Raw genomic sequence first — 24,577 nt, forward strand, 5'->3', positions numbered from 1 at the left:
AAAGTTCCTCAAACAAACTGTGCGCAAACTCATTAGGAATTAGTTTGCATTTCTTGTACGGCCCCAAAATAAAATCACACAAGAAGTGCCTCAAATGAGCTTTCGGAGGACCTGTTTTTTTCGATGGACCCCCAGCCTTGACCCCCTAAGTTGACAAGAAAAAACTCCCCCCCAAAAAAATAGGGTAAATACAACACACAAAGCAGAATACAAGTAATCCTCTTCACTAACAAGCTTTTCTTTTTTTTTTTTTTAATAAAATTATATTACAAAAACCTGTACAAATCCATAAGATTTTGTTAATGTTTACTCTGAAGCCCAAAACCTTTTTAGAAGCTGGGCACAGAGATCAAATTAAATTAAGAAATTGACTTACAAAACTAGTAAAAGCTCAATGTAAAATCCGCCAAGAGATGTAGCGCTCATCTCGTCCAGAATATCCAACATTAAAAGTGCAATTAAAATCTGATTCAAAGGCAGAGGACGGCAAAAATGCACAGAACTGTCAAATCCACCTTCTCATTTTCTAACATCTACCTCCATAATTTTGCAGCTCTCTGGTATTTGATCCAGCATGGTCTCTAGTCATCTGCAAACAGAAATGAAAAGAAAAAAAATATATATATATATATATATGAACAAAGCAACAGAGTTAGAAACCCTAATGACAAAAGTCAGTTCCAGCCATATATTCCACCTGTCAGCAATCTTATGTTGCACCATGGGATTGAAAAAGTAAAAACAAGAAAACACATTGAGCACTTTACCCCAATTTTGGCTTCCAGCTCATTTTCGTTTCCATTTAAGATCCATGTATTTGTTTTTAAATCCTTTAATGGTTGTGCCCCAGTTTATTTGTCGGAACTGCTGCACCCTTTTGTACCGTCTCGCTCTCTCAAGTCAGCAAACCAGATGCTTTTACGTGTTCCTGAGATACACGTATCTTTTTCTGGACTACCCAAAAAAGATATAAATCGTTTGCAACTAGTGCAGAATGCAGCTGCTAGAATCCTAACTAGGAAAAGAAAATCAGAACACATCACACCAGTCTTAGCGTCACTACACTGGTTACCTGTGTCATTCAGAATTGACTTTAAAATTCTGCTTATGGTTTATAAAGCCTTAAATAATCTCGCCCCATCTTATATATCGGAATGTCTGACACCTTATATTCCAAATCGTAACCTCAGATCCTCAAATGAGTGTCTCCTTAGAATTCCAAGAACAAAACTTAAAAGAAGTGGTGAGGCGGCCTTCTGCTGTTATGCACCTAAAATCTGGAATAGCCTGCCAATAGGAATTCGCCAGGCTGATACAGTAGAGCAGTTTAAAACACTGCTGAAAACACATTACTTTAACATGGCCTTTTTATAACTTCATTTTAATCGTAATTTAACTTAATCCTGATACTCTGTATGTTCTATTCATCATAACAACTATTCATGGTGGCTCTAAAATCGGTACTGACCCCAACTCTCTTTTCTGTTTCGTTTTCCGGTTTCTTTGTGGTGGTGGCCTGCGCCACCTCCACCTACTCAAAGCTTCATGATGCTCCAACAATGATGGACGGATTAAAAGGCAGAAGTCTACGTGACCATCATCATCATCAAGCCCTTCCGTGAGAATCCTAAATCCAAAGAGGACTGTTTCATTTATGTTAGGTAGAATGCCCAGAGGGGACTGGGCGGTATCATGGTCTGGAATCCCTACAGATTTTATTTTTCTCCAGCCGTCTGGAGTTTTTGTTTTTCTGTCCCCTGGCCATTGAACCTTACTCTTATTCGATGTTAATGTTGATTTATTTTTTATAATTATGTCTTTCATTTTTCTATTCTTTAATATGTAAAGCACTTTGAGCTACTGTTTGTATGAAAATGTGCTATATAAATAAATGTTGTTGTTGTTGTTGAGATACAATGCAAACTCCGAGGTGATCGGGCTTTTTCAGTTGCAGCTCCATAACTCTGGAACGATTTGCCGTTGCACTTTAGGCAGGCTCCTTCACTTGCTGTCTTTAAATCTTATTTAAAAAATGCACTTTTACTCCCTGACCTTTGACCCTGTGTGAGATGTTGACTATCTGTGCACTTTTTTAATTATGAAATTCTTTGTTTCAGTTTCCTTTACCTTTTGATTATTGTGTGCTATATGTTGGGTTTTTATTGTACAGCACTTTGCTCAGCATAGATAGAGTGAAAGGCACTATATGATAGACAGATAGCTAGAAAAGGCACTCTACATAAATAGACAGATCTCGCTATTATATAAAAAAATCCTGAGACGAGACTTTTTTCAAGAGACGACTTTTTCAAGTCCCATCCTCTTCTAAATCATTTCCGGTTCACGGCCCACACCAGCGGTCATCTCACTTCTCATTCGTGTGAATGCTTTTCTCAGACACAGTTCCTGCTCTCTCAGCTCTTATAAATTTTTATGTTTTCCTCACTTTAAGCTCCCAATTAAAGAAGACATATTATGTCCAAATCTTAATGGAGAATTTCATCACAAAGGAGGCACCGAGGAACGATGAAGTCAAACAAATGAATGGCAAAAACGTTGATCGGTTACACAGCAAATTGGTTAAATGCGTATCAATACGCATGCTTACATACATACTGTCACACATGAGCGACTAGGGAGCAACGCGAAGCCACAAGACAGGGGACTGCGACGAGGTGTTAACCGCTCTCTCGTTTTTTTAACAGGAGAGATGAGAAAACACCTTGAATTTGTCTCCAGTCCTCAGTCACAGTCCTGGAGGGCCACTGGAGGGTAACACTTCTGCTTCACTTTAGTTGACTTGCTTGTTAAAATTTTGAGCCCTTATTGCTTATTTTAGTCTTTAACAGCTGTATTCTTGGTTTTTAATTGCTCCCAATTAGCAATAACATGCAAATGACAAGAGAGACCAGCATTTCTCTATTTAGTTTGTTACCATTTACACCTGTGTGTATTTATCTGCACTATTTGGTTTAATTAAATATTTGGAAGGAAAATGAAGAGAAAAAAGTGAAGGACTGAGAATTACTCCCCCATTTTAGCCTTCAAATTATTTGGATGATATCCTTAGAAAGGGGAAGAACATCTAGGATATGAGAATAACCTGACATAGCAGAGTTAAAGCACTAGCAAACCATGAAATTAAATTATTGGCAAGAATTGCTTTCTAATTAAGCAACCGGGTTAGAACAAAAACCTGCAGCCATTGCGGCCCTCCAGGACTGCGATTGAGGACCCCTGCTCTACGCAGACATCCAGGCCGCTGCTGGGTTCCTTTGCTTCCTCCAGTCCTTCACCGATGATGTCACCACTATCCCAAGACCCTCAGCGTCTCGTTTTACAGCATTCCCACTTCCATCCCCACCTCATAAAAATGTCCGTGTTCTCCCTACTGGTTGTCTTTTGTGTAACCCATGACTGACCGTATTGCTGTCTTTCAGAGTGCTTTACAGTATATGGGAACGGAAACCCCAAACCTTAATCTTGGTCTCTCTGTGTTTCCTTTAACTATACGTACATAAATAAATCAAGTGTGTGTGTGTGTGTGTGTGTGTGAGATGAACTGGCACCCTTTCCAGAGATTGTTCCTGCCTTGCACCCTATGCTTCCCACGATTCTGTACAGAATAAAAAGGGTTTGGAAGACGGAGGGAGAGATGGATTGATGGATTTACCCTCTTTTGTTACCGATAGACCATTCGGTGAACTTCACATATTAAGCCATGAATTTCCATCCTATCTTTCACATGAAGTGTCAGCCACTTTCACATCTTAGTGAATTTAAACAAAACGTTCTCAAACATCTCTAATGGACAAGATAAGAAATCTATTTAGCACATGTTGATCACCAGTCAGAGCAATGGGATGGTTTGATTACCTGATTGCTACAAACTCCTCGAGTCTTAGCTGCTTGGAGCCCAGCCTGTCCTCACCTGTCCCCTTTTATTTTTTTAAATGGTTTCTTGGTAGCTCATTTCACTCATGGGTCAATACCGAATTGGCTTCATAATTCTCTTTTCCTTTCAGCTCTCTCTTCAACTGCAGTCACACTCAAACGTTCTGCTGGTTTAGGCATTTAAGTGCGATAAAAATGTCCACTCAAAAATATTTTATAGGGGCCATTCATTTTATCACTTGGACTTTCGATTTGTTCCTCTTCTAAAAATTTACGCCGTTGGCCGTCTGAAACTGTAGACCTCCTAGAGGAAGATCTGGCAGAAACTAGGCCAGGGGTTGGCCTGTATTTTCTGGTAACACCCGCAGTACACGAAGCATGTCTTTGTTTGTGTTTTCTGGAAGATTCTCTGATAACTGAAGTGTAAACAAAAAGAAAATGGAATGATTATTATTGGTACAGCTCGCCTCTTTGTAAAGCAGGAACTTGAGAATACACAGCAACTGTGAAGAGGCTTCTTCCTGGTCTCCCTCCTGCTGGAGTTTTATTAAGCACAGTCCACAGATTGGAGACTCCATTTAGTGACTTGCAGTGTACTGGTGGGAAAATCCGAGATCCTCTTGAATAACTTACAACCAGGACAGAAAAACCAAGAACAGTCTGGTTTAGATAGTTCCGGAGAAGCAGTTTAGGAAGTGAAAGGGTGCCTGACTGCCAGAGCACTATAGAAGGCTGCATTAGAGTCCAAAAGGGGAGGAAAAAAATTACCTGAAGTGTGGATTAAGCGACATCAGTTACCCGTGATTGTTTTCACTTACATTTTTTGATATTGTAAGATGTTATTCAGTAAAAAGATCACCATGGCCTACCATTCTATGATTCCATCTTTTCATTGCAATATGGTTCACTGGGTTGATCTAAATGGCTCGTACACATTTGGGTTTCTTCAACCACTGAACGTATTATTAGCCAATCGATTTATATACGTTTGTTTGCTTAAAGCAACACTCCACCCAAAAATATCTTAATATGTTCCTTACCCCATGTGGTTTATAGGGATGGCTGAGAAAAAATGTTGAATCTCATGCCCACTTAGTATAGAGTTGTTTGTGTAGAACAGTAAATGCAGTAGTTAAAAAGCAAGTTAGACGTATCCTTTCTTTGGTACCATAGGTTTCTTGTCTTAGGACCTACACCAGGGGTGTCCAAATCCGGTCCTAGTGGGCTGCAGGTTTTCATTCAAACCATATTCTCAATCAGTGGGCCGTTTCTCCTGCCGATTAACTTGTTTTGCCTTAGTTTTAATTGACGTGACTCGGACCCCTTAGTTGTTCCCTTTTCCTTAATGAGCAGCCAAACAATAACGAGACACAAAACGAGCTGCCAAATGACCGGCTCACCTGAAAATAAAGAAAGGTGAAGGTCTTGGTCATGTTGGTCTGCTCAGGTCACCAAAATATCTTGACGGTGGTCTTAGAAAAAAATAGAACATCAACAGTCTGCTGTGGTAGAATAAGAGTAGCAACAAATCATGATATTCAATAATGGCTTTAATTAACAGCAAGAATTGGCTTCTCATTAAGAAACTGGTTGGAGTGAAATTGGCTGGAGTTTGACGTTCCAATTTAGCTGGTCATCTGTTGGCTCGTTTCACATCTCATTTCTGTTTGGCTGCCATTTAATGAACAAAACAAATCAATTCAGAGGACTGAATCCTTAAAAACAGGACTATTAAAATGAAAACGGGTCACTGATTAGGAAAAGGGTTAGAATGAAAACCTGCAGCCACTCCGGCCCTCCAGGACCGGAGATGGACACCCCTGACTGTGGTTACCAAGAGGGACATATAGGGTGGCCCATATTTATGTGTACTAGGGGGCTTCGCTCGCCAACCCCCCTGCCTGCGCTACGCACCAACAACTTTGCGTCTCTGCCGCTCACATATGTGGATTTCATTTTCACCAAACAACAAATCTTTTAATTCTCGCGGTTACGGCTTTTCATTGGGAAGAAACACTGTTTTTCTCTGTTGGCAACACGAATTAGATGATCTTAAAGTCTCAGACTTAAAGTTTAAATCTGAACAAAAGCCACATACTTCTGTCATATCACCTATGTCCATATATTGCAATCTCTTTTCGCTTTTACCTTTGCGTGAATATCACATTGAATTTTGATTCCATGTTTGTAATTATATCATGACAACGCAACATAGAACTGCCCGTGAGTGAATATCATTTGTTTCTCTCTACACAAACTGTGTCCGACGATAGCATTCACACAAATGAGAAATGACTGAACTGTATGCGTGCTTGTAAATGTCATCTTCTTGCCTCCTCCAATCTCACACCAGTTTCTCAGACACATCGAATTTTACGGCAGCAGTGCAGTTACCAATTTCATTCACCACTTCAATGACTTTCCATTTAAAACCAGCTTCATATTTTCTTCTGATCAAACGCTCCATCGTAGATAAGGGATGCTCTTACGATAAAGGTGTATGAGAGTGTGAGATACAAAACAAAAAAAAAACACAAAAACAGTGCAAACGTCGCTTCAGAATAGTTTGGGTATTACCGTGTGGTCACATAGGCACAATACATAGAAAAGAAAAGGCTGCGTGCTCCGTGGTTACTCTCTCAGGTGGGCGGGCGTTAGCATTTTGCGCATTTGACTTACACAACTGGCATTATAAAATACTGGAAATTATATGATAAAATCAAGTTCCAACTTATCCGCGAGTATATGCGGTACATAAATGTGGGCCACCCTGTATTTCTTCAAGTATAACTGCAATTCTAAATGGACACATTAGCTGGGAGCATGCGGCCCTGGCTGGATTTAGCTCCTCTTCAGAGATGGCACTTTTTTTTTTTTTGGTCTTTATTTCGCCTTCTACAATTTCTTGCATTAGGAATTTGTTAGTTTTCACATACCCCTTGGGGTCTGAGCGCCAGGTCAGTCATTGTACAGCGACCCTGAAGAAATTGCAGGTTAAGGGTCTTGCTCAAGGGCCCAGCAGAGTAGGATCTCTTTTGGCAGTGGCGGGAATTTGAACCGGCAACCTTCAGGATACCAGCGCAGATCCTTAGCCTCAGAGCCACCACTCCGCCCACTTTACCAAGGCAGACACACCAACATGATGTACAGAACTCCCTGGATGTGCTAGTCCCGTTTCTTTCATGTATCTATGTATGGAGTTTCGTTACGTCAATATGGAATCATCTGTCACATGGCCAAATCTAGGTATAATTACTGTGGTCTTAAATTTTCTCTGATGGTAGACTTCAATTCTTAAGTAAATTGAGGAATTTAAAATGATTTTAGGATGTTCTCCAGACTGGTGGGCGAAGTGGTGGCTCTGAGGCTAGGGATTTGCACCGGCAATTGGAAGGTTGCCGGTTCGAATCCCATAAACGCCAAAAGTGACTTTACTTTGTTGGGCCCTTGAGCTAGGCCCTTAACCTGCAATTGTAGGCCATCCAACCTGCAGGGAAAATGTCGGGGTTGGTGGCAGAAGTGGCACTCCAGCCACCATTAAAAAACCTCACACTGGTTCCATTCCTTCTGAACTAGTGTGGTGCCGAGGTGTCACCCGTTGCATGGCTGCACTGGGTGGGGTCTTAATCTGGGGTCCTGAGTTGGATTGTCATGTGGTGGGTGCAGCAATGTGCTGTATCAGTGCCCGCTCCTAACCTACAGACTGGTGAGAACTGATAAAGTTGAGCTACAATTAGCTGTATGATTAAGGTCAAATTGATAAGGTTTTTAAACTTTATATAGGAAAGTCCTCTTTAATGAGTTAACTAAATATTTAGACAAATTCCAGAATAATTATCTATACTTAACATGATGACTGGGCTAATAAATCTTGTAATTCAGTTATTTTTGAACATGAGCCTTTTTTGACCTAATTTGATTGTAGGCTTTAATTCATTTGGATGCTATATAAGTTGGTGGAAATAAACCATTGTGGATTAAACTAAACTTTCATTAAAACATTTATAAATACTGTAACAAGTGTACATACGCAATACAATATCTGAGGAATCGAATGTTCAGCAGTGTAAAGATCCTGCTGTATAGCATTGCTATTATGTTGGTCAAACGTGCAATATTAGTAACTCTTAATTGCATTGCGCGTTTCTAAAGTAGGGTATTGAAAGACTGGCTTCTGTACTGATTTGAAAGGGAGTGGTGTTTTTAGTATGCTACGTGGATAGTGGGCCTCCATTTCATACATCCACCACTGCTCTGACTCGACCCTGCAAGCATCCCGACTCACCATCCCGCTTCTTCTCAGTTGGCTTGCGCAACGCATTCTCCCTGGTAGCTGGCAAATATGGTCCTCGGAGTAATATTCTGTTTCCTCGCTCACCCTTTTCTTGGAGGAAATGGGCAAGCATTCCATAAAGGAGTGGTCTATGGAGACACAGATTATATAATAAGTGTATTTGCTGATCTTTAACACCCAGTTTCACTGTGGAAGAATAGCACCACCAAAAGAATAAAAATAATTTGAACATTATTTTTACATACACTGATCTGGCACTGGCATCTTCAGTGACATTTAGCTCGTTTAAAATAAACTGTCTGTCAAGGGGCACCTCAGGTTGGCCAGACTCTGCAATGATAAAAAAAAAAGCAACAGTGAGTGTAACGGCCATGCAAGTACTCTTCAAAAATAGTTCAAGGAAAAGTTTAAAACTTGTGGTATATTCAGACCCGGACACAGACAGGCAGACACTGAATGTCCCCAAACACACACATTTATAATAATAATAATAATAATACATTTTATTTATTTGTAGGCGCCTTTATAAACACTCAAGGAAACCGAACAATAGATAAAAAACACACATTATAAACAAAACTAAAATACAAAAATTTAAATCAGATCAATTGTAATTAAAGAGAAAAAGCAGTCTTAAACAAATGAGCTTTAAGTTTAGATTTGAAAAGTGAAAAAGATTCAATACTTCTAAGCTCAGATGGTAGAGAGTTCCAGAGCTGGGGAGCAGAGCAACTGAATGTGGTAAGACGGATGAAGGGGACAGTCAAGTGGATGGAGGAAGAGGATCTAAGGGTACGGGAGGGAATGGCAACATGGAGGAGGTCAGACAGATATGGAGAGACGAGGTTGTGGAGAGCCTTAAAAGTTAACAGAAGAATTTTAAATTGAATGCGGAACTGAACTGGAAGCCAGTGAAGCTGCTGCCAAGATTGGAGTGATATGGTGAATAGAGGGGGTTCTAGTAATGATGCGGACGGGCAGCTGAATTTTGGACCAGTTGAAGCTTATAAAGAGATTTGTGAGAAAGAAAAGGGAATTGCAATAATCGAGACGAGAAGTGACAAGACTATTAACGAGGATAGCAGTGGTGTGGGGAGTGACGGATGGGTAAATACGATTAAAATAAATTTGTGAATTTCCCCTTGGGATTAATAAACTATCTATCTATTTAAGTTACGCAGGTGGATATGTGGAGTCTGGGAGATGTTACTGATGTGGGACTGAAAAGATAAAGTACTGTCAAGGATGACACCTGTGGGGAAGGGGAGACAGAGGAATCATCAATAACAAAGGAAAAACCATCAGTTTTGGTTAATGTGGATTTTGTACCAATGAGGAGAACCTCAGTTTTGTCACTTGTTATTTAAATTTAAGAAAATTTGAAGAAAACCAGGATTTGATTTCTGCTATGCAATCAATAAGCGAGGAGGTTGGAAAGGAAAAAGTAGGTTTGCTAGTGAAATGGAGCTGGGTGTCATCAGCATAACAGTGAAACTTAAAGCTATATCTAATGAAAGATATTTCCAAGCGGAAGGAGGTAAATAATAAAGAGATGAGGCCTGCAACGGTTGGTTGGGATGTGAAAGTTTTAAGCTGAATGAACTGAGTGTGGCCTGACAGGTAGGATCTGAACCAATCTAGTGGTGTGTGGGTAATGCCAATCGAAGATAATCTGTTAAGTAGAGTTTATTCTTCTGCACTCTGCACAACACAAACACAGTGCACTAATCACCAATATAATACATTTCTTTGGACTTCCTTCTGCCACCTTCGCTCCTCCCTTTGCAAGCTCAGTCCTCTTCCACCCGACTCCGGCTCCCCGAATGGAGTGAGGCGGCATCTCTTATAGCACACACGGAACACATAGCAGGTGCCCCACAATTAACATCTGGCAGCACTTCCAAATCTGTGAAGTATTTCTCTCATGTAAAGCGGACAGACAGACAGACGTTGGACTTCATATAAATAGAGACAGCACTGTGGTCAACTTCAATTGTTTTACATGTGTTATAGAAATACAATTTTTCCTCCCTTTTCTTACTTACTCCCTTTCCCTGTGATGTAGACAGCCTGCTTGTTTGTTTGTTTGCCTCTCAAAGGATGCAAGGTAAGTGGGTGAACTTTAAATTCAGATGCCTTGCTAGAGGCTTTAACTTGGAGGTATTTACTTAAACAAAAGTTCATTTTACATAAAACACAAAGCATAAAGCAATCTGAAAACTTGTGTGGAGTATTTAACAATGATTGAGTGACTAACGCCTGTAAATACCACTGAGCACAAGTTTAAAATGCTGCATTTCAATACCAACAGTGTAAAACTATCAGTCCGAGAGACCATTTATATACCACAGTACTCTGTCCGTCCTCAAAACCCCGCAATACGCATCAACACTGAACACCCCTGGACTTCACATCATGTTGGATTGTAATGGAATATTTTACTTTGTACCCTGCTGCACTGTGTATCAATTTCACATTAATGTACTTTTGCTTTTCAGCTGGCCACCATGCAAGGAAAAATTACAAATAAATACAGTATTCATGGACATACAGCGGGTATAGAAAAGAATCCGTCCATCGAAATATTCCCATTTTTTTTGCTTTACAGCCTTAAATGTAAACACACAAACCAATATTTTTTCCAGCTTTTCTAACTCAATGCCATCTCTAACATCCAAGTGAAAGATATCACAGCTCCAATTCAGAAGAATTATAAAAAAATAAAAAAAAAAACACAAGAAATCCTGAGATTAATAAAGGATCCCCCTCCTAAACTCAATCAGGTGTCAGTGCCCACCATTCCCATTGTGGTTACTGGCTTCCTTCCACTAGCGATCAACTGTAATGAGTGTGATTAGTGAAGCATTCATTTCCTTCCTTGGCAGTGCCACTAAACAGCACACAACTGACTATGGGTGGCAGGCCACTTTCAGAAGATCTCAGGGACAGAGTTGTGGACAGACGTAAGGCAGGATGGAGACAAAAAATCCAAAAGGCTTTATCAATCCCAAGTAGCTCAGTAAAGTCCATCATAAAGAAATGTTTGGTACTACTGGGACCCTTCCTGGACCCTCCAAACTGGATGGAAGAGCAAGGAGGAAACTGGAAAGAGAGGCTACCAAGAGGCCAATGGATTTGATGGCAAAGATTGGTCATTAATGGTGTGAAGGCGACAACAATTTCACAAGCGCTCCACCATTGTGGCTTGTTCGTGAGGGTCACACTTCAAGAAAGGCCACATGAAGGCTTGTTTTTAGCTTTCCCAGAATGCACCTTGAAGATTCTGATGCCAAATGGAAAAGGTCTTCCGTTCAGTTGAGACCAGAAACAATCTATTTGGCCTCAATACCAGACGGTCCACCAATGCAGCTCACCATTCACAACACACCACACCTACAGTACAGCATGGAGGGGGCAGCATCCTGTTGTGGGGGGTCCTGGGGATCTCGTTAGGGTAGAAGGAAAAATGGATGGGGCAAAATACTTGAGGAAAACCTGCTACCCAATGCCAGAAAGTTGAAGATGGGCAAAATATTCACCTTTCAACACGACAAACGACCCAAAGCACACAGCAAAATTGACCACAAGGTGACTGAAGGAGAAAAAGGTGAATGTCCTGGTGTGGCCACTCAGAGCCCAGACCGAAATCACACTGATAATCTGCGGAAAGAGTTGAGGATAGCAGACAACCAACACTCGCCATCCAATCTGAGCGAACATGAACAGTTCTGTTAAGAAGAGCGGGTAAATATTACTGAATCTAAATGTGCAAAGCTGATAGAGAAGAATCCCAACGGACTGAAAGCTATCATTAAAGCAAAAGGTGGGTCAACAAAATGACATTGATATGCGGGGGGGTGATCCTTTACTAACCTCAGTATGTCTCGTTTTTGATTTTGTATCATTTTTCTGAACTGTAGCTGTGATATCTTTCACTTGGATGTTAGAGTTTGCATTGAATAAGTAAAGCTGGGAAGAAATATTTTGTGTGTGTGTTTTCATTTAAGGCTGTAAAGCAAAAAAAAAAATGTGAATATTTCAAAGGGGGGAGGGAGATTCTCTTTTATACCCACGGTACATGCAATCCATTTTGCTACAGAACATTAAAACCCATAAATGTGAATTTAGTATTTCATTTTCTAAAGTGAACCAGCCAGCTCATCCCATACCTGCCGTCAGCACAGACGCCGTGTATCTGTATTTGTTAAACTCCAAATACTCTCGTATAAGCTCATTGACAAGAAGGTTCTCGTGAGTCAGAGGGGGCTTTGATTCACTTTGGTCATCAAGGGCATTGAACACCTCAGCTCTGATACGGGCCTTCAGCTGGCCTAATACTCCTCTTGAATCCAGCGTCTCCTTCAAGGCTATGCAGGAAACAAGAAATGAAACAGAGATTATTTCGATACATGTACATTTCTTCAACCTGGCAAACTGATTAGCCACTCAAAGTCAAAAGAAAGAGGACCGAAACTAACAATATCCTTTTGTTATGCCACAAGATTTTTAAGCACATGGTATTTTCATGCAGTAGGCGAGTTACACTCATGCTCAAATCTATCCATTTTCTGAAATAACTGAAAAACAGTTAAATTAGAAAGCGGAAGTCACAGAATGGCTCAAATCTGTTGCCTTTTCTTCTGTTTTTGGGAACACCACACGTCACCTTAATACCACCTTATAAGACACTCCGACCTTAAGCTCAAAAGCCTCCAATTCTAAAATCCTCTCTTGAAATCGATTCAATTTTAGTGTATTTCCACTTCCCTGCAATTTAACAAGCTTCATATAAATATCCATCTATCTATACTCACTTTGTAGTATTCAGAGTGTTGGTCCCGAAGGATGTTTCGGGGCAAATCCCTTGTGACTGAGGGCTTCTAACCAGTCTCACCATCAGCACGTGTTCTCCTTACTTGTGTTTGATCCGATTGTTTACCTTGCCGTCCTTTGTTATTCTCTTATTATAATAAACTCTTGCAATATTCGTGTTTTTGCTTGAGTTTCCTTTGCTATTTTCTCTTTACTTCAACCCTTTTCTTTACAGCTTGCTCCCCTAATTGTATTGGAATTCCGAAAACACAGAATGCTAAAGGGGAGCACAAATTTCAGCGCCAGAGGCTTGTCTGAAACGTTTTATAACGAGCAAAGAAGCGAAAACAAAAGCGATTCGATTGAAAAAAATAGTTTTGTACACTTAACGCTAATTCACCTTTTAAGTGCACCTACAGCTAGTATACAAACCAGTAAATCCTACGAACAAGTCAAGTCAAGTCGGGCAGCAGGCACTGGTACAGCACGTTGCCGCACCCACTACACGACCAAACAACTCGGGATCCCGATTGGCAAAAAACTGAAAAACAGTTAAATTAGAAAGCTGAAGAAGTCACAGAATGGCTCAAATCTGTTGCCTTTTCTTCTGTCTTTGGGAACACCACACGTCACCTTAATACCACCTTATAAGACACACCGAACTTAAGCTCAAAAGCCTCCAATTCTAAAATCCTCTCTGAAATCAATTCAATTTTAGCGTTCTTCCACTTCCCTGCATTTCAACAAGCTTCATATAAATATAATCCACCTATCCATTCTCACTTTGTAGTATTCTTGGCACTACGTGGTGGGGAATCAGCAAATCAATACAATAAGACATCCCCCAAGTATACGTTCATTGCCTTTTCCATTAAGTCTTTCAGGGTGGATGTCGACTTTTGTCAAAAGGAGGGGTTGACAGTGGTACTAAACAGTAAACGGTGACAAAAAGAAACGTTATGTTTTAGTTGGACTCTCTTTGCTAGTAGGATAGATCGCTTCATTGGTTTGACGGAGACTCCTTGCACTCACGCGAGGAGCAAACAACAACAAAAATGGCACGGACATCTGGTAAGAGATCAGAGCAGCATTCCTGGCAAAGTGGTGGCCATGGCATGCTGCAACAGACATTTTATGTTTATTTCTGTGTGAAGCCATTGCTTTGTGTGCTTTTCAGAAGAGTTAACACTAGCATCTTAATTGAGGCAGGTAATGTGAGCACTCATAGAGGCACTCGTGCGACTGATGCCGTTTCTTTTTTTGGCCCGTTATGATTGGATTGTCTGGTTGTACCACTTTGTCCTTTAACTACTCAAATTAGCCAGCCTTTATTTTAACAAGAAGAGTGACTGTAATGGAAGGATTTTTCTAAAGAGAGGGGGGGATCAAGAGAGCAGATGGGCGTTGGTCGCTCAGCGCGAAACCCAGCTGCATTACTAATGTTTTGGGAGAAACAGCCGGGAATGTTCTAAAGATACAGCCAAGGTTATGCTGACTTGTTTTTCACTTCGAGGGGCTTCACTATTTTTGTGTGCCGTTTGGTACCAGATGCCGTCTCCAGGACCAAGTGCAAAACAACACCGCGTCCCGTGGAAAGGTGTGTGTGCTGAAACTAATCACTTCTGTATACACTGCTTGCACGTAAGCCGCTTTGGGCAAGGACGCTCAATTAGTATATAAGGGAAGGTTTCGCCCTCAGTTTCTTTGGAGGCTCAACCGTGGGGACAGCGCGCACCGCCCGGCATTTGAAAGGCAAATGAGTTGGTCCTCTGACAAGACTGACAAGTGGGCCCCCTCAGTCTACTGGTCTGGGATGATGGCTCTGTGTCTTTTTATATGTCTGTAAGTATTGTTTTGTTTTGTATGTCTGCATTGTATGTGTTTGATTATTATAGTTGATTAAGTAAATAAAATAGAAGTATTGGACCTCTTCTCTCTGATTCTTTGCCTACTTATGTTCTAATCCCTTGAACCATTTTCCCGAATCAAAACAGTGACATTGTGGGTAACACTACCAACCTGACGAACCCAGCATCCTAGGTTCAAATCATACAATACAGTCATGGGCAAAATTATCGGCACCCCTGGGATTTTCCCAGAAAATGCTCCCATTTCTCCCAGAAAACTGTTGCAATTCCAAACTTTTTGGTATCCACATGTTTATTTCCTTTATGTGCACTGGAACAACACAAAAAAACAGAAAAAAAGCCAAACCTGACATCATTTCACACAGAACTCCAAAAACTGGGCCAGACAAACTTATTGGCACCTTGTGGGCAAATCGTTTAATTTCAAGCATGTGATGCTCGTTTGAACTCGCCTGTGCTGGCAACATAGCAATCAAAACCTGAAGCCAGTTAAGATGGAGACAAGTTGACTGAACCTTTGTGTTGTGTGTCTGAGTGGGCCACACTAAGCATGGAGAACAGAAAGAAGAGCAGAGAATTGTCGGAGGACTTGAGAACAAAAATTCTGGAAAAATATCCCCAATCTCAAGGCTACCAGTCCATCTCCAGAGATCTTCATGTTCCTTTGACCACTGTGCGTTAAATAATCAAGAAGTTCACAACACATGGCACTGTAGCTAATCTCCCTGGACGTGGACGGAAGAGAACAACTGATAAAAGACTGCAACGAAGGAGAGTCCGACTGGTGGATAAACGAATCAACTTCAGAATATGTTCAAGCTGTTCTGCAGACTCAGGGTGCAACAGTGTCAGCTCAAACTATCCATCGACATCTGAACAAAATGAAATGCTATGGCAGGAGAGCAAGGAGGACCCCACTGCTGACACAGAAACATAAAAAAGCCAGACTGGAGTTTACTAAAATCCTTCTGGGTGAACGTCTTGTGGACAGATGAGACCAAGGTAGGGCTTTTTGGTAAAGCTCATCATTCTACTGTTTACAGAAAACGGAATGAGGCCTACGAAGAACAGAACAACACAGTAGCTCCAGTCAAACATGGTGGAGGTTTGAAGAGGTTTTGGGGATGTTTTGCTGCCTCTGGCACTGGATGCCTTGACTGTGTGCAATGCATCATGAAATCTGAAGACTACCAAAAGATATTGGGGCGCAATGTCAGAAAGCTGGGTCTGCGTCAGAGGTCATGGGTGTTCCAGCAGGACAATGACCCCAAACATGCCTCTAAAAGCACCCAGAAATGGTTGAAGACAAAGCGCTGGAGAGTTCTGAAGTGGCCAGCAATGAGTCCGGATCTAAATCCGATTGAACACTTATGGAGAGATCTCAAAATTGCTGTTGGGAGAAGACGCCCTTCAAATCTGAGAGACCTTGAGCAGTTTGCAAAAGAACAGGGGTCAGAAATTCCAGTTGAGAGGCGTAACAAGCTTGGCGATGGTTATAGGAAGCGCTGGATTTCAGTTATTTTTTCCAAAGGGCGTGCGACTAAATATTAAGTTGAGGGAGCCAATAATTTTGTCCAGCCAGGTTTTTGAGTTTTGTGTGAAATGATGTCAGATTTGGCTTTTTTTTCTCTTGTTTTTTTGTGCTGTTCCAATGCACGTAAAGGAAATAAGTGTATACCAAAAGAGAATGGTGCATTTTCTGGGAAAATTCCAGGGGTGCCGATAATTTCGGCCATGACTGTAGAACACTGTCTGTGTGGCGACTGCACATTTTCTGCACTGGTTTTCCTCACAGCGTCATAAAGATGTGCAGATTAGATCAGGGGTTCTCAAACTCGGTTCTGGGGGACCCCTGTGGCTGCAGGTTTTTGTTCCAACCAGCCTCTGTTTTTAATTGGACTCCTGGGCTAATTAAGTGAACTGTTGCTGCCCAGATTCCATGTTTTGGGAACAATATACAAATTAGAAAACTAAGTTTGGTGAAAAAAAAAAAAAGTATTAAAATGTACTAAGCAGTTGTATGTATTTTTTTCTTTTTAAACAGTATTTTCATCTTGATTATTATTCTACTTTTCTAGGTGTTTTAATTGTTTAATTAATCCATTATTTACTACTTTGTGGGGCTGACGCTAAAGTAGTTGCAGCCTTTCGCGATTGAGTGTTGTTTGCTTGGGTTTCTGCTCTGCTTGTTTTTAATTATTATTAAGATTCAATGAAGGGAGCAAACTGCACCGAGAAAGGGCAAAATATAATAAAAACAGAGTTAAGCATTTAAATCCACAGCAAAAACAGAAATATTTCTAAGTTTCTTATAAATGTAAAAATCATGCTGCTGTGCTTTTCTGAATGTAGAATAAAAGATAAATAATACCATCTAATTAAATGAGATCACTGATTAGGAATCTGGTTGGAACAAAAACCTGCAGCCACAGGGGTCCCCCCCAGGACCGAGTTTGAGAAGCTCTGGATTAGATTACCTGGTAGCTCCATATTAACCTTTTTGTGAACGCGGAGTATGCAAAAATAGGCCACTACAATGGGCTGGTGCCAGTGCTGGAATAAAATGTATTATTAAATGCTGCTTGATGCAATAGAAAAATGACGAATTTAAATGATTTTAGCATAAGGCAGCAACATAACCAAATGTGCACAGGGTGTCTGAATACTTTCCGATTGCACTAAATATATAGAAATACACGTGTATTTAGGTCTAACTTTCATATATATTACGGTAAGGTTTAATGCCGACATAACAGGAATGCACTTTGCCATCACAATCCGTTGTAAGGCGCAGACAAAACACGGCATCAAATATGCTCGGTGTAAGGAAGCCAAAAACAGAGAATAGTAGAATTAAAAACCACAAGAATACCATCGTCATATATCAGGTGGCACTTGAAAATAAAACTGTTAAACTTGTTTAAAGGAGTTTTAACAAACAAAACAGTCTGAAGACAGAAAAGCAAGAAGAACAAAGTGTATTAACGTACGAGATAAAAGGGATTATCTTTTAAAACTTACTGTTGGACCGTACGATGGCTCAAAAGGTCACCTAAAACTTGTAAATAAGCGTTAGTGTTTAAAACCTCACTAAAATAACGTGCTCCAGCATACAATGATTTCTGAGAGGATCGCGTAAACGTCACGAATTGTCAATCTTGGGCTGTAATGTGGTCGCGTCGGCAAGTCATTACATGAAAGACAAACAAACACATTTCAAAATTAAAGTTTTAAAGAAGAAGAAATTTAAAGCTTAAAAACTACAACTCACCGGCCTTCAGCTCGGCGATAGTCGCCATGGAAGCAGAACTACGCGGACGGCACAGACGCGAGCAACTGGCACTGCGTGGAGTCAACCACAGTTGTAAATAACGGAAAAACCCGCCTTACTCACCTCTCCTTCCGGTTCCGGCCTCTCCGATGACGCCATAAGGAGGCGGGGCGTTTTAGAAACAAGACACGTCAAACAAGGCACGCTGGAGAAATGGCAAATCCGGGAGGATTGGAAACACATTCTGTGCAAGCCAGGTGATGGAGGCTGTTGCTGGGGTTACGGAGCTCCACCCTGAAAAACGAACAAATGAAAACACAGAGTGTTGGTCCCGAAGGATGTTTAAGGGCATATCCCTCGTGACTGAGGGCTTTTATTCAAACCAATCTCACCATCAGCACGTGTTCTTCATACTTGTGTTTGATCTGATTGTTTACCTTGCCGTCCTTTGTTATTCTCTTATTCTAATAAACTCTGCAATATTCGTGTTTTTGCTTGAGTTTCCTTTGCTATTTTCTCTCCACTTCTTTTGTTTACAGTTTGTTCCCCCAATTCTATCGAAATTCCGAAAACACTGAATGCTAAAGGGGAGCACAAATTTCAGTGCCAGAGGCTTGTCTGAAACGTTTTATAACAAGCAAAGAAGAGAAAACGACATCGGTTTTTGAAAATGATTTTTGTACACTTAACACTAATTCACCTTTTAAGTGCACCTACAGCTAGTATACAAACCAGTAAATCCTACTAACAAGTCAAGTCAAATTGGGGGGCATGCACTGGTACAGCACGTTGCCGCACCCACTACACAACCAAACAACTTGGGATCCCGATTGTCAACCCCCCAGGCAGATACGTGGTCCAGTCCCACCCTCCGGAAATGAACCTCTATCTGCCCCAGCCAGGTGTTACGTGGGCGACCCCTTGGCCTGGTCCAGCCACTCGGGTCCCCAGCAATGAGGATCCTGCAAGCCAGATCACCCTCAGGGGAATGCACCACGTGGCTGTAGTGCCGTAAATGATACTCCCTCACAATGCAGGTCATGTGCCTCATTCGGGACTCCTGGGCAACACAAAGTCAAACAAGCGGGACCCAAGGATTTTCTGGAGAGACACAGTACCAAAGGAGTCCAGTCTTCGTCTCAGGTCACTGGATAGTGTCAATGTCTCACAAACAGGAAGCACCAGGACTCTAAAGACTTGGACCCTCGTCCTTTTGCACAGATATCGGGGGCACCACACACCCCTTTCCAGTAACCTCATGACCCCCAATGGTGGCCTTGGCCTGGTCCACTCACTCAGGTCCCCTCGGGTAATCACGCCACATGGCCGTAGTGCCGTAACTGACACTCCATCACAATGCAGGTCATGTGCCTCATTCGGGACTCCTGGGCAACACAAAGTCAAACCAACGGTACCCAAGGATTTTCCGGAGAGACACAGCACCAAAGGAGTCCAGTCTTCGTCTCAGGTCACTGGATAGCATCCATGTCTCGCAACCACTTAGCAAGACAGGAAGTACCATGTGAGGGTGTGAGGAGTCTTTTAAGATGTTTTCCACTTTCCTGAGGCAGTGAGAGCCATACAGTTCATCCAGAGAGGGTAAAGAACAGCCGATGATCTGCTGGGCAGTCTTATGTGACATGGGAGAAACATTTTGTGAGGTATTTTTATAATAAAAGCCTCTGTTTGAACCCGTGACTGCCTGTGTCTCAGTTGTTTTCAGAGTTTGTTACAGCAGGTTCCATACCTGTATCAATATTTGTATTTTTCTGTGTAATAGTTCTGCATTTAATGTATACTTGTAGTTTAATTGTTGTAATTGCTCTGCGCCAGCACTCAGTGAAGAACGCTATACGAAAACGAAGTTGTTGTTGTGCCGATTTAAGCACCAGACGTGCATCAGAACTGAAGAGAGACAGAATGTAATTATCTGTAACGAAGCAAAGCACGTTCTCCCTTTCTCTTTTGTTAGACGGTGTATGCGCGCTTCTTTTTTTAAAGATCTCATTAAAAGGTTATATAAAAAAAGATTGGATACAATGACTTATCCAGTAAATGTTGAATTTGGAGAGACCAGCCCCCTTTGTAAGTCACCAACCTATCAACTAGTACCTTTGTTTCAAAACAAATATGTAGACTTATTGGTGCATGGGATCAGATTTCTCTCACTAGTCACGCAAACCGAGTTTTCACAGCTAGGCAATTAAAAGAAAAAAAAAAAAAACTTGGAAAGTGCAGCAACGGGAAAGAGTGTTGGCAGTCGGCCAGTCGGCTAATCTGTTAAGTAATAAAATACCAAGCGTAGTGTATTGTTTAAATCCGTGAGCCCCAGATATCTGGCTTGTGTTTGGTTAAACCTTCTCTTTCAAACATTTAATCAGCTTTAAATACTTGTCTGGGGGCAACATATTCTTGGAATGAGTTCCTTCCATATGCATTTCAGGAGTTAATCGAATTTCATTTAAGATGGATTTTTAAGTATCCCTTCCCCTCCTTCTTTGCTGCTAAAGCTTCAGTGTTTGCTGAATTTATTTTCTTGTGGGCCTAAATGAGTTACATAAGAACAAAAGGAACAGTTTGACAATAGCAAACCCTCCTGCTTGTGATTTGGAGACACAAAAGTGGGAAGAAAAGTGGTTTGAGGCCCCCAAAATGGCCATAGAGCAACTCAGGGGCCTTCCCTGTGTGCCATAGCAGGCCCCCCCAAACTGGGCAGCTAGCTTTAATAGTTCAAAATGCAAACAAAGCCCTAAAATATAACTCAACAATGCCTCCCAAGGGTGACAGCTGACAATGCTTGTTTTGTAAAGACAAGTCAAATGATGTAATAATAATAAATGGAGAATATTGATTAACAAAATAGAAAATATATCAAAATAAAAACAATCGGGAGTGGTCTCCCCTCAACTTTCTCGCATACTCAGATATGGGGATGAATATTTGAGGAGTAAACCACAAGACAATGGATTATATTTTTATATTATGTACATTAAAGAATCATCAACAACAAATCAAATCAAATGAATAATATATTGAACAATTATTATTAAAGTAAAGTTGAACAAATTGGACTCTGCAGTTGCATGAATAAAAGGTAAAGTACCACTTCCGGTTAGTGGAAATAGCCTAAAAGTTGATAGAAATCTACATTTTGTATCAAATACTTGTATGCAAAATTTGGTTGAACTAATTGAAAGCATACTCAAGTTATCATATTTACATACACACACACACACACAGACATAATTCCAAAAATGGTACTTTCGGAGTTGGGAGGTCTAAAACATTGAGATTCATCAAAATCTTGAAATCGAATTTTTGGACGATTACAATACATTACCTACAAGAAAGTAAATAAGACTAAGGGAGGTGTAAAACATTGAGATTTGTCAAAATCTCGAGGTAGAATTTTTGGATGATTATAATACATTACCTACGAGAAAGTAAATAAGACTAAGGGAGGTCTTAATCATCGAGAGTCATGAAAATCTTGTAATGGAATTTTTGGACGATTACAATACTTTACCTACAAGAAAATAAATCGGACTCAGGGAGGTGTAAAACATTGAGATCTGTCAAAATCTCGAGGTTGAATTTTTAGACGATTACAATACTTTCCCTACGAGAAAGTAAATTGGACTCAGGGAGGCCTAAAACATTGAGATTCATGAAAATCTCGTAATGGAATTTTTGGACAATTACAATACTTTACCTACAAGAAAATAAATCGGACTCAGGGAGGTGTAAAACAACAAGATTCGTCAAAATCTCGAGGTCGAATTTTTGGATGATTATAATACATTACCTACAAGAAAGTAAATAAGACTTAGGGAAGTCTAAAACATTGAGATTCGTCAAAATCTCATGGTTGAATTTTTAAACGATTATGATACTGTACCTACGAGAAAGTAAATAAATAATACATTTTGAATTACCTTTCAGACAGCCTTGGACTCACAATCCCTCCTAACCCATTAACAGCTGTGTTTGGGGTTCTTCCAGAGGGGCTTAAAGTGGAGAAAGATAAACAAATTGTGATTGCATTCACTACACTCTTGGCATGCAGACTTATTCTGATAAACTGGAAGAACCCAAACTCTCCTCTTTTAAGTCAGTGGGAAACCGATGTGTTATATTATTTGAAATTGGAAAAAATCAAATACTCAGTTAGAGGATCCGTACAGACTTTTTTCAAAACATGGCAGGATCTAATCAGTAATATTTTAAAATAAGTTTATAAAGCACAGAGAATTTATTAATGTAGGTATGTTTACAAGCCTTAAATTTTACGCCGTTTGGCTTGCTCTCTCTCTCAGGGGTGGGGATTGATCTGTTGTTAACTCAATTCTTCTTTTTGTAAAAACTTGATTGCTTTGTATGGATTGTAATAAAATGAATAAAAAAAAAAAAAAAAGTAAATAAGACTAAGGGAGGTCTTAAACGTCGAGATTCATCAAAATCTCGAAATCAAATTTTTGGAGGATTACAATACAATAGAGGTATTAAGAAGGGCAAAAAGAAGTTGCTTAAAAGGCAATCCAAGGTGAACAAATCCCAAGACACAATGCACAAGCAAAATCCAATAAGCACTAGCTGGTGGTGGTCTAATGGTGTGGAGGATATTTTCTTGGCAAACTTTGGGCCCCTTAATACCAACTGAGCATCATTTAAATGCCACAACCGACCTGAGTATCGTTGCTGACCATGTCCATCACTTTATGACCGAAGTGTGCCCATTTTCCAATGACTGCTTCCAGCAGGATGTCACAAAGTTCAAATCATCTCCAACTGGTGTCTTGAACATGACAATGAGTTCACTGGACTCAATTGGCCTTCACAGTCACCACATGCTATAGAGCATCTTTAGGATGTGGTGGAACGGGAGATTCACATCACAGATGTGCAGCTGGCATATCTGCAGAACTGCACGATGCTATCATGTCAATACGGACCTTGAGGAATGTTTCCAGCACCATGATGAATCGACACCACTAAGAATTATGCCAGTTCTGAAGGCAAAAGTGGGTCCAACCTGGTACTAGGCAAGGTGTACCTAATAAAGTGGTCAGTGAGTGGATATGAAGACACTTGAGACACTCAGGTCTGCTGATGAAAGATGTCTGGTGATGCCATCTCTGCGTGGCATCAATCTTCAATCCAGACTCTTTTCCTGTGTGTCTCACCTCCATTCGAACTGTTGACTCCCTGGATGTGTTTGAGGAGCATTAGAAGACTCAACTTGTTAGGTTGTTGTAACCAGCGACGTGGAACTAGCTGCCGTTTGTTGTAAGCTTGTCACTTTTGGTGATCAATTCTGTAACCTTGTCCTGTCACCCTTGTTCCTAAACAAGACCCCCAGACTGACGTATACTTGATTAGGTTGACTTTTTTGTGAGCCACTTTGGATAAAAACTTCTGACAAGCAAAAAACATATACATTCAGCCCACCCTGGTAGCTCATCAGCTCATCACCCTTCATCTAACTCACCATCAATTTCCATTCATCTAAAAAAGGCAACTTCATATTTAAAGATGTATAAAGTCCAATTATCTGGTACACTACTTGGAAAAGTATTCCTTACATCTGTGGTTTTCTGTGTGAAAAAAGTTCTTCCTAATGTTACAGCCAAAGTTCCTCTAAAGTAACTTCCATCTGCCTCACTTTAAAATAAGCAGCTGGCATCCACCCTACAAGTTCCCTTTCTAAATTTGAACACTTCCACCATTTCATCTTTTTAACATTGCTTATTTAACAATTTAATTCCTTAAATGTCTGCAAAGCCACCCCTGACCCAGAAAGGGCTAAGAGTTAACTTACAGTTGTCACCATATAGTGGGTTGGATAATGGACGGATGGACCTCTTCAGGACGCTTCTTGAACATTCTGGAAAGTTGCCATGCACTGTAGGCACCAAATGCCAGTCAAGCACACCTGTGCCATTGCTTCCAGTTTCAGATTGGCTTTATTTTGTGGTATTTTTTATTCTGGTGCCTGGTTTCCTCCAAACGTGACGCCTGGCATTAACACCAAAGAGTTCAATCATTGTCTCATCAGACCAGAGAATTTTGTTTCTCATGGTCTGAGAGTCCTGCAAGTGGCAAACTCCAGGCGGGCTGCCATGTGCCTTTTACTAAGGAGTAGCTTCCGTCTGGCCACTCTACCATACAGGCCTGATTGGTGGATTGCTGCAGAGATGGTTGCCCTTCTGGAAGGTTCTCCTCTCTCCACAGAGGACCTCTGGAGCTCTGACAGCACCTCCCTGACTAAGACCCTTCTTCCCCGATCGCTCAGTTTAGATGGCTGACCAGCTCTAGGAAGAGTCCTGGTGGTTTCGAACTTCTTCCACTTACAGATGATGACGGCCACTGTGCTCATTGGGACCTTCAAAGCAGCAGAAATGTTTCTGTAACCTTCCCCAGATTTGTGCCTCGAGACAA

General features: G+C 40.9%; 1 protein-coding gene across 3 annotated transcripts; it reads right to left on the bottom strand.

Moving 5' to 3' along the window:
- Positions 1-222: 222 nt before the first annotated feature.
- Positions 223-18,246, bottom strand: cep20 (centrosomal protein 20). Of its 3 annotated transcripts, none has more exons than XM_039775572.1 (5): positions 18,140-18,246; positions 12,358-12,555; positions 8,434-8,518; positions 8,180-8,316; positions 223-589 (listed from the first exon to the last, which is right to left on the bottom strand). In XM_039775572.1, exons 1-5 carry the CDS (start codon positions 18,165-18,167, stop codon positions 582-584), a joined length of 456 nt encoding a protein of 151 aa, XP_039631506.1. In that variant the 5' UTR covers positions 18,168-18,246; the 3' UTR covers positions 223-581. The 3 variants fall into 3 exon arrangements, with proteins under 3 accessions (XP_039631506.1, XP_039631505.1, XP_039631504.1); XM_039775570.1 differs by lacking the exon at positions 223-589 and adding an exon at positions 3,890-4,310; XM_039775571.1 differs by lacking the exons at positions 223-589; positions 12,358-12,555 and adding an exon at positions 3,203-4,310 and having other exon boundaries at positions 18,140-18,243.
- Between the last annotated feature and the right edge of the window lie 6,331 nt (positions 18,247-24,577).

Source organism: Polypterus senegalus, chromosome 13 (genome assembly GCF_016835505.1).
Source record: "Polypterus senegalus isolate Bchr_013 chromosome 13, ASM1683550v1, whole genome shotgun sequence".
NCBI lineage: Eukaryota > Metazoa > Chordata > Cladistia > Polypteriformes > Polypteridae > Polypterus > Polypterus senegalus.